Genomic DNA, 10,698 nt, shown 5'->3' with positions numbered 1-10,698 from the left:
GCAGATGTGTGACTTGAACTACTGTGGAGGCAGTCGACGACTTTCAGCATGCATTGGCCTTAAATCACTTTTTTAAAAAAAATTTATCTCTTCTGTAAACCAGTATTTTATTTTATTTTTACAATCAAGCGGTGTATAAATTTTATGAAATAATTAAAGAAAAACACTGCTGCAAATTTTCCTCCATTTAATCTTTTAGTAAAAACGTTTTGAGGGGTCTTTTTAAAATAAATGAATAAAGGGGTGTGTATAACTTTCAAGAAACGAACAAGCAAGCGAGCCAACAGTCCTATTCCTTTGTACTTGGGTTGCAAGGCGGTCTCCATAGGATAGTTTTGTGCTGGAGATCACACCCCCCCCCCCTTCTTCTTCCTATGCCGCAATGCTGCAAGAGAAATCTCTGCATCCCACGAATCTGAATGCAACAGCTCGACCTTCTCCCCCTCTATCTCTCTCCCCAGTCGTGGGATAGACTCCCTCTCCCCGCCCTCCCTAACTTTAGACGCCACAAACGGCACCTGGCGCAGGCAGCGTCCAGCAGAGGGCTCCTCTTCTCCGCTTATTTCCGAAGGAAGCGGCGGGCAGCGATGGTGGAGGCGGTGGCGAGAGAAACAGGCCTACTACTACGGTATCCATCGGGGCCCTTCCCTTCTCCCGCCCGCCCCGCCTCTGATCCCAGAAGATCGACGGGAGCTAGACTCCTGCAGGGGAGGGATCTTGGGGACGCCTGCACGGAAAGGGACGCCAAGCTGCCGCGAGCAAAGCAAGGGCCCGGATCCCGCGTTGCAAAGCCCGAGCCCGACCGAGGTGAGATGCAGCAAGCAGCCCTGGGCCGCGGCGGCCATTAGCTCCTCCCGTGCAGCCGTCAAGTCTCTGTGCAAGGCCGGAGGGTGGGGAGATGTGGGGAGGGGGCCCCCGAAGCGCTCCGGGGAAGAGCCCGTCCAGCGGCCAAGCAGGGCTGGGGGCGAGGAAGCTGATCTGCGCCCAAGCGGTTCGGTTGGGAGAAAAGCAGAACGACGGATGAATGGAAAGGGTTTTTTTTGTTTCTGTTTTTATTGCTGGATCCGCCAACGAGGCAGGCGATTTAGATCCCCGCGATCTCTACGCGTGCGAAAATGGGGGGGGGGGGTTTCTCACGATCAGGACAAGCAGCCTCATCCAGCCTCGCGAGGAAATCGGGGTTGGCGTACATTGAAATCGCCACGTTTCACTTTTCAGAACAGCCCTGGGAGGTAGGACGGGCTGAGATATATGCCATATGACTGCCACAGGCTTTGAGGCAGTGCGGAAAAGTTGGCCATAGTGTTCTTTCCCCCAGTTCCTAGTTAACGGGATTTGGAGAACAGCGCCGAGCAAAGCTCCAGCCTGGCCCGCTCAGTTTACGTGTGCTGGCAGTGCCACCCTGTTAACTATGCCATCGTAATGCCACCCACAGGGCACTGCCAGCCAGTATAGATTGCTTATCTGGGGCTGGGGAGTGTGGGGCAGCTCCGGGTCTCTTTAAGCATGCACCCTCTGGAGCCAGAGTTGGGGTGAGGGAGGCACAGTTCCCAAAAAACACCCAAAGTTTCTAGCAGTTTCCAGAAGCAGTTTTACTTGCTGGCTTGTTATCACAGCTGCAAGGTCATCTGGATCGGACAGAGAGACTGTTTAGTCTGAATGCAAACCTTGAACTGAAAGGGTGTAGGTCTGTGAAGGGGTGTATTGCAGCAACCCAGGGCAAGGCCTAAAACCTTTAAGTGTGCCTCTTTCGGGGAGCCGATAGAAGATTGTATTCTTGTATAGCACTGTAATCGCAAAGTTTAAAGTCAACAGCAAAAGAGTTCTGTCCATACTGGAGGGTGTTGCTGTGATTTATTGCCGTGCTGACACCTGGAATTTCCTCCTCGCATCAAGGCCGCGTATTTTTACTCTGCCGGACCCGAAAGAGAGGAGTTTCTTTCTGTGCAAAACTCCCAACAGGCCTTGGAAAAAATGCAACACAGGTGCTTTGCCTCAAGCACAAACCGTGACAGGTTATGGGTGGCGTCTCATAACCCCAACAGGTTGTTGGGTAACCTGCAGTACACCCAACAGCCAGTGCTGCCCCCAACTTAGAATCATAGATGGAATCATAGTATTGTAGAGTGGGAAGGGATCCAAGGGTCATCTAGTCCAACCCCCTGCAATGCAGGAATCTCAGCTAAAGTATCCATGACAGGTGGCCATCCAATTTCTGCTTTAAAACCTCCAAGGAAGGGGAGGCCACCTCTCGTTGGAGTCTGTTCCACTGCCGAACAACTCTTACTGTCAGAAAGTTCTTCTGGATATTTAGCCGGAATCTCCTTTCTTGTAACTTGAAGCCATTGGTTCGAGTCCTGTCCTGCCCTCCGGAGTAGGAGAAAACAAGCTTACTCCCTCTTCCATGTGGCAGCCCTTGAGATATTGGAAGTTGGCTATCATATCTCCTCTCAGTCTCTTCTTTTCCAGTTACAGGTGGGTAGCCATGTTGGTCTGCCATAGTCAAAACAAAATAAAAAATTCTTTCCAGTAGCACCTTAGAGACCAACTAAGTTTGTTCTTGGTATGAGCTTTCGTGTGCATGCACACTTCTTCAGATATGTGCATGCACACAAAAGCTCATACCAAGAACAAACTTAGTTGGTCTCTAAGGTGCTACTGGAAAGAATTTTTTATCTTCTTTTCCAGTTTAACATACCCAATCCCCTCATTAAGCCGTTCCTCATTAAGTCTTGGTTTCCAGACCCTTGATCATCTTTGGTCGCCCTCCTCTGCACAACTTCCAGCTTGCTGAAATCCTTCCTAAGATTGTAGCACCCAGAACCGGACACAGTGTTCCAGGTGTGGCCTGACCAAGGCAGGATAGAGCAGTACTATGGCTTCCCTTGATCTGGACACTAGACTTCTGTTGTCACAGCCTAGAATAGCATTAGCACTTGTTTTTTTGGTTGCTGCATCTCACTGTTGACTTATGTTAAGCTTGTGGTTACTAAACCCCTAGATCTTGGCCACCCTCCTCTGCACACATTCCAGGTTGTAAATGTGTCTCTTAAATTGTGGTATGTCGGGGACAGGACTGGCATTATCAATAGGGTGGGTACCTGCAACTTGGCACAACTGCGGTGCTCACTCGGCAGCAGTGAGTGAGTCCTACTGGGACCCCGAAGAGAGAGAAAAAGAAGGGAGTAGCAGAACCACAGAAAGCAAAACAAGAGGCAAACTCTCAGAACAGTACTGGAAAAAGGAACCATTTTATCACGTAAATCATTTTATCCAGTGTGGATAGAGGATTCCCCTGCGTAGCTTGGCTCTTGCCACCAAGATCCAGGGTTTCAGAGTTGCTGTACGGTTAGTCTCAGTTCTGCTTTACAATCCTTCTTTCCTTCCATTCTGCCAGAGTCCCACTGCAGCTAGTAGCTCTACAAAGCTGCCAAATTGTAACTCGGATTTCCTCTTTTTGCAGGGCAGTCAGGTTAAATTGTTCCCAAAATGTATCCAGAAGAGGGGAAAGTCCTTAAAAGTTTACAGTTGCTGAAAAGTTTCCACTGGCTGTCACTGTTACTCTACTCCCATTCACAAAAAAAACCTGTTTGCAGCCTGTCTGCAGTAAACGGAAGCTGACTTCCTTTTTTTGCTTCCATTTTTGCCAAATTAATTAAATTAGTTCTCTTCTTTATCTAATCCCCTTATTTCATTTGACTTTAGCTTCTGATTGGAAAAATCCGCTGTTTACGGTGGCGGCAATGAGGCTTTTGGCTGCAGAGTGTGCTGGTGCCGAGAGCTGGCTCAAGCCTCTCTCCCCTTCCCACCTCGCCAAAACGATTTCGGGGGGTTCGGTGGGCGAGCTCCTCGCTCTGCTGGACCCCTGGGGTCCCCACTCATCTGTGTGTGGGGGTTTCGGGGGTGTGCCTAGCCTTGGCACTGTCCCCGGAGGCTCTAACAGCCTAAACCGCATTGATTGATTGATTGGTTGGTTGGTTGGTTGATTGAATTTATATACCACCCTATACCTGGAGGACTCGGGGAGGTTCACAGAAAAGACCACAACATATAAAATCAAAATAAGAACAATAACCCAATACTGTAAGACCCCTCCAAAAAAAGAGTCAGATTTTAAAAGGGTATAAGGATGTCCATCAGGTCAACCAAAGGCCTGGTTAAAAAGGAACGTTTTCGCCTGGCGCCTAAAGGTGCATAATGAAGGCGCCAGGTGAGCTTCCCTGGGGGGAGCATTCCACAAACGGGGAGCCACTGCAGAGAAGGCCCCGTTCTCATCTTGCCACCCTCCAAACCTCTTGAGGAGGAGGCACACAAAGGAGGGCCTCAGAAGATGATCTCAGGGTCTGGGTAGGTTCATATGGAAAGAGGCGTTCCTTGAGGTATTGAGGTCCTAAGTATGCTGCTTATATGCCCAGATGGCTTCACTGTATATGTTCAGTCTCTTCTGCTTTCTTTGCATTTCCACATCTTAAGGTCAGACCCAAAGAGCAGCTTAAAATTTTTTGATTGATAAACAATGCACCAGGTATCTGAAGAAACGTGCATGCACACGAAAGCTCATACCAAGAACAAACTTAGTTGGTCTCTAAGGTGCTACTGGAAGGAATTTTTATATTTTTTATTTTGTTTTGACAGTGCACCAAAGGCTGAGAAAATGGGAAGAAGGGCTTGTGAACATCAATAAGGGGATTGTATGAATCATTGAATTGTAGAGATGGAAGGTATCCCCACAGCCTAACTCCCTGCAATAAAAAACGATTTTTGGAGTCCTCAGTGCGGAATAATGTCTCATCTCTGTTTTCTCTCTTTCTTTTCAGCTATTGATGAGATGTTGACCCAGCACAAAGAGGAGAAAACCAACCAGGAGAGTCTCTTGGAGGAGGGCAGCACTAGGAGCCCTCCTCACTTGGAGGCCTTTCTGGAAATGCACGAAACTGAGGTGCCGGAAGAACAAGTTCTCAAGAAGAAACATACGTGTCCCGATTGTGGGAAGAACTTTTGCCGGCGTTCGGACCTCGTCCGGCACCAGAAACTCCATACGGGAGACAGACCGTTTATCTGCTCTAAGTGCGGGAAAGGCTTTGTTCAGAGTACCCACCTCATCGCGCACCAGAAAAGCCACGCGAGAGAGAAGCCCTTTCTCTGCCCTCACTGCGGAAGGAGCTTCAACCAGATCCTGAACTTCAACAGACACCAGAGGACTCACTTGAAGGAGCCGCCTTTCCAATGCTGCGACTGCGGGAAGACCTTCAGTCGCAGCTCGAACCTTATAATGCACCAGAGGGCGCACACAGGGGAGAGGCCCTATAAATGCTTCGACTGTGGGAACAGCTTCAGCAGGAGCTCAACTCTCGTTACCCACCAGAGAATCCACACTGGCGAGAAACCCTATAAATGCCAGGACTGCTGGAAAAGCTTTGGCAGGCGGTCAACCCTCGTGATGCACCAGAGAATCCACACGGGGGAGAAGCCTTACCAATGTCCCGACTGCCCGGAAAGCTTCAGTGTTAAATCGGGTCTTCTAAGTCATCAGAGAATCCACATGACCGAGAAACCCTACATTTGCCTGGAGTGCGGCAAAAATTTCTGCCGGAGCGCGGACCTCATTATCCACCAGAGAATCCACACGGGAGAAAAGCCCTACAAATGCAACGACTGCGGCAAGAAGTTCAATACAAACTCGCACCTTGTCACTCACCTGAGGATTCACACAGGGGAAAAACCTTATAAGTGCCCCGAGTGCGGGAAAGGCTTCTCTTACAGCTCGGTTCTTGTGGGCCACCAGAGGCTGCACACAGGAGAAAAGCCGTACGCGTGTCTCGAGTGCGGGAAAACCTTTCGTAACAATTCGCACCTCATCACGCACCAGAGAGTGCACACGGGAGAGAAGCCTTACGAATGCGCCGAGTGCGGGAGGAGTTTCAGTGTCAGTTCAAACCTTAGGAAGCACCGGAAAATCCACGAAAGGGAGACATCTTTCAAAGATTCTGAGTAGCAATCTTAGCTGATGGAAGTCCCAGTTAGGCGCTAGCAAAGCTTGTAAACAGAAATCGCTGCCTGAGGAAAAAACATCAGGGAAATCTTTTGCAACGTGGAGTAGACAACATGGGGCATAGATTAGCAAGGAACGCAGACCGAATCTAGTGTTAGAAAGATCAGTTTTTTGGGAAATCCTGACAATTCTGTTTCTCTAACGGGTGGGATAGGATGAGGAATCTTCCGTATTCTGTCTTCACCAAAGAAACTCACACGCTTTTTTTCTCGAAAGGAGTTAATAAAGTAGATTTGTACGTGCTTCCTTGGCGACGCCTGTGTTTCTGACGTCCTGCTTCTTCAAAATATAGCGGCAGCAGAGAGCAATACAGAAAGGGACATGATGAGAAAGGGCATGGGATGTCGGGGGCTGCTGGGCGGTGAGGCAGGCGAATAGCACACAGATCATTTTAAATAGCTAACGTCACAAAAGTCAGTGCGATTCCAGCGCCGCAGCCTGGTCATCGGCTGAACAAAACTTTGTGCACAATCGGTAAAGGGGAAATGGGGCAGAGCACCACAGAGATGGGATGGGGAGCCTTAGACCTTGGGGGCTGAATCCAGCCTTCTAGGCCTCTTATCTGACACTTGGGACTTTCCCTAGCCCCACCCTCTCCTTTAATGTTTTTGCCTAGCTTGACTTTGTCCTCAAATTCCGATGGTGCTGGGAGGGGGGCTCAAGTGCATCCAGAAACTTGCCTACTGTACAAAGGCAAAGTTTAACATTCATTGCTCCGCCTCCTTTTGCCACTGGCTCCTCCCACCACTGGCACGTGGCCCTCAGAAGGGACCGTGGCCCTGGGCCTGTAAAAGGTTCCCCACTCCTGAGATAAGAGGGTAGAATATCATCTGGCCGTGGTGGGGAGAGCACAGATTCTCTGTTTGCATGGATTCTGTTCTTTGCCAGGTTGATGTTTTATGTTCTTAATACTTTGCTGGGAGCTGCCCAGTGACTGGGGCATCCCACTCAGATGGGTGGCATATTAGTAATAACAATCACACACACAGCTGTGTGTTCAGTTTTCTGTACCGCATCTCACTAAGTGCTACAATTACCTGTATAGTGTCATGACAGCAGATCCAAGTATGCAGAGGGGTGCAAAGTAAAATTGGGAGGTGGGCAGAGGTGAGTTTTGTTGGATTTCTTAGAGAGAACCTGCTGGTTTATTTTAACACTCTCATCCTAAACCATGGGTGGGCAAACGAAGGCCCGTTGGCCAGATCCGGTCCAATTGCCTTCTAAATCCGGCCCGCAGATGGTCTGTGAATCGGTGTGTTTCTTACAAGAGTAGAATGTGTGCTTTTATTTAAAATCCATCTCTGGGTCATTTATGGGGCATAGAAATTTGTTCATCCCTCCCCCCCCAAAAAAATATAGTCCAGCCGCCCCGCCAAGGTCTGAGGGACAGTGGACTGGCCCCCTGCTGAAAAAAAAGTCTGCTGACCCCTGTACCTAAGCCTATGACCTTTGAGGCAAATGCTTTTAATTTTTTTGATAGGGTTAATTTTCAAGGATGCATGTTAAGCCTTATTTTGAATTTGGGGTCAGCTGTGCTGGTACAGATGGAAATTGGAAGATCATGCTTCCAGATTAAAAAAAAGCCACTGCACAAGGAGACACTGGATTTCACAAAGCTGCTTTATACCAAGTCAGTCCATTGGTACATCTAGCTTAGTATTGCCCACACTGACTGGCAGCAAACAGGTTTCTCTCCCACCCCTACCTGGAGATGCCCAGGATTCAACCTAGCGCCTTATGCATGCAAAGCAGATGCTCTGCCTCGGAGCTATAAGGCCTTTTTCATTGCATCTGTTGATATAACATTGTGGTTGAGGGTATGAAGTCCCCCAGTCCAGTCTTTTTTCCGCCATTAACTCAAGAGTTTTAGCCAAGCCATTATTCCCTGTCTCACTCTTCCTTTCCATCTGCAATATGCAGGGCGGGGTGATAACTCTCTTTACCAGGATGCCTGTGAAACACTTTAGATATTCAAAATGTGCAAATGACCTGCCACAGACCCACAGTTCCTTCTTCAAGATGGTTTACCAATAAGTGTTTCTCCCCCAAACCATCCAGGTTGTGTGCCTTCAGTTCTAGCACATTTAGATCTCAAAGACCCTCGTGTTTCAGAGCTGTTTGTGTAGGTATCTGCAAAACGGGTTACTGCAGTAATAAACAACAACAACAACAACATATTATTATTATTATTATTTGTACCCCGCCCATCTGGCTGGGTCTCCCCAGCCACTCTGGGTGGCTTCCAACAAATATTAAGATACATTAAAATATCACAGATTAAAAACTTCCCAAAACAGGGCAGCCTTCAGGTATTTTGGAAATGCCAGGTAGTTGTTTATCTCTTTGACCTCTGATGGGAGGGCGTTCTACAGGGCGGGTGCCACTACTGAGAAGGCCCTCTGCCTGGTTCCCTGTAGCTTTGCTTCTCACAGTGAGGCCCTTGGTGCTGGATCTCAGTGTCCGGGCTGAACGATGGGGGTGGAGACGCTCCTTCAGGTATACAGGACCAAGGCCGTTTAGGGCTTTAAAGGTCAGCACTAACACTTTGAATTGTGCTTGGAAACGTACTGGGAGCAAATGAAGATCTCTCAGGACCGGTGTTATGTGGGCCCGGTGGCCACTCCCAGTCACCAGTCACCATTCTGAATTTGATTTTTCAAATGCTCAGGGAAATCTCCATGTCCAGATGAACTCTGTTTGAATACCACATGTTGGGGAAGCACAATGGCAGCAGAGAGCAGTTGTCAATGACACCCTGATTGTGGATTTCTGGACACATCTGGCTGGCTACTGTTGGAGGCTGGATTAGATGGGAGTATCAGTCTGATCCAAGAGGGCTCTTCTTCTTTATTTGACCTGGGTATCACAAAATCAGTGACAGCTTTCCTATCCTCTGACATAACTTCCAATTGCTACAGAGGAAGCAGTTCACATATTTAGCTGCAAGTCACAAAGTAATGAAAAGAGAGGACCCAAACAATTACCGCCCGGTCAGCCTGACATCAATACCAGGAAAGATTCTAGAGCAGATTATTAAGCAAACGGTCTGTGAGCAACTAGAAAGCAACGCTGTGATAACTAAAAGTCAGCATGGGTTTCTGAAAAATAAGTCATGTCAGACTAACCTGATCTCATTTTTTGACAGAATTACAAGCCTGGTAGATGAAGGGAATGCTGTGAATATAGCCTATATTGATTTCAGCAAGGCCTTTGACAAGGTGCCCCAAGATATTATTGTAAAGAAGCTGGTAAAATGTGGGCTAGACAATGCTACCATTCAGTGGATTTGTAACTGGCTGGCTGACTGAACCCAAAGGGTGCTCATCAATGGCTCCTCTTCATCCTGGAGAGAAGTGACTAGTGGGGTGCCACGGGGTTCTGTCTTGGGCCCAGTCTTATTCAACATCTTCATCAATGACTTGGATGATGGGCTTGAGGGCATCCTGATCAAGTTTGCAGATGACACCAAATTGGGAGGGGTGGCTAATACCCCCGAGGACAGGATCACACTTCAAAATGACCTTAACAGATTAGAGAACTGGGCCAAAGCAAACAAGATGAGTTTTAACAAGGAGAAATGTAAAGTACAACACTTGGGCAAAAAAAATGAAAGGCACAAATACAGGATGGGTGACACCTGGTTTGGTAGACCACAAACTTGACATGAGTCAACAGTGTGATGCAGCAGCTAAAAAAGCCAATGCAATTCTGGGCTGCATCAATAGGAGTATAGCGTCTAGATCAAGGGAAGTAATAGTACCATTATATTCTGCTCTGGTCAGACCTCATCTGGAATACTGTGTCCAGTTCTGGGCACCACAGTTCAAGAAGGATACTGACAAGCTGGAACGTGTCCAGAAGAGGGCAACCAAAATGGTCAAAGGCCTGGAAACAATGCCTTATGAGGAACGGTTTAGGGAGCTGGGTATGTTTAGCCTGGAGAAGAGAAGGTTAAGGGGTGATATGATAGCCATGTTCAAATATATAAAAGGATGTCATATAGAGGAGGGTGAAAGGTTGTTTTCTGCTGCTCCAGAGAAGCGGACACGGAGCAATGGATTCAAACGACAAGAAAGAAGATTCCACCTAAACATTAGGAAGAACTTCCTGACAGTGAGAGCTGTTCGGCAGTGGAATTTGCTACCAAGGAGTGTGGTGGAGTCTCCTTCTTTGGAGGTCTTTAAGCAGAGGCTTGACAGCCATCTGTCAGGAATGCTTTGATGATGTTTCCTGCTTGGCAGGGGGTTGGACTGGATGGCCCTTGTGGTCTCTTCCAACTCTATGATTCTATGAATTATCAAGTGATGTAATAACAGGTGTGTGACTTGGTCCTGAAAGCCCATGCCCTGAATATGGTGCTCTTGGGAAAATGGGAAAGGTGTCCGTGCTTCTGTTTGGAATATAGGGTGAAAAAGGCACTCCTAGCGAATCAAGGCAAGGATCAAGCGCCAACACTGAATGCACATATTTAAAACACTTTGGGATGGGGCTTCACAAAACATTGCATCTTAACTAAATAAAAACAAAGGTATGGCCTTGAAGTGCCATGGGTAACACAAGCAAAGAGGAATATTAAATTATTGAGGGAGAGTTTCCACATACAGGGCACTGCTATGCTCGTGTGTGTCCCCCACAACACCACAGAA

The 10,698-nt window shown here is 47.9% G+C and overlaps 1 protein-coding gene across 1 annotated transcript; it reads left to right on the top strand.

Annotated features, from left to right (window-relative positions):
• The first annotated feature begins 562 nt into the window (after nucleotides 1-562).
• Nucleotides 563-6,069, top strand: LOC117042017 (zinc finger protein 501-like). The gene is made up of 2 exons (XM_033141454.1): nucleotides 563-807; nucleotides 4,818-6,069. The coding sequence occupies exons 1-2, from the start codon at nucleotides 588-590 to the stop codon at nucleotides 5,993-5,995; spliced, it is 1,398 nt and encodes a 465-aa protein (XP_032997345.1). The 5' UTR covers nucleotides 563-587; the 3' UTR covers nucleotides 5,996-6,069.
• Nucleotides 6,070-10,698: the final 4,629 nt, after the last annotated feature.

This window comes from Lacerta agilis, chromosome 2 (genome assembly GCF_009819535.1).
Source record: "Lacerta agilis isolate rLacAgi1 chromosome 2, rLacAgi1.pri, whole genome shotgun sequence".
Lineage (NCBI taxonomy): Eukaryota > Metazoa > Chordata > Lepidosauria > Squamata > Lacertidae > Lacerta > Lacerta agilis.
The sequence above is the reverse complement of the archived record's forward strand: the minus strand, read 5'-3'. Positions and strand labels throughout refer to the sequence as shown.

Bases quoted from the DNA above. Each gene is read 5' to 3' on its own strand.
- LOC117042017 (XM_033141454.1), top strand. From the start codon at position 588: ATGGTGGAGGCGGTGGCGAGAGAAACAGGCCTACTACTACGGTATCCA. The intron at 808-4,817 runs GTGAGATGCAGC...CTTTCTTTTCAG, and splicing joins AAAGCCCGAGCCCGACCGAG to CTATTGATGAGATGTTGACC.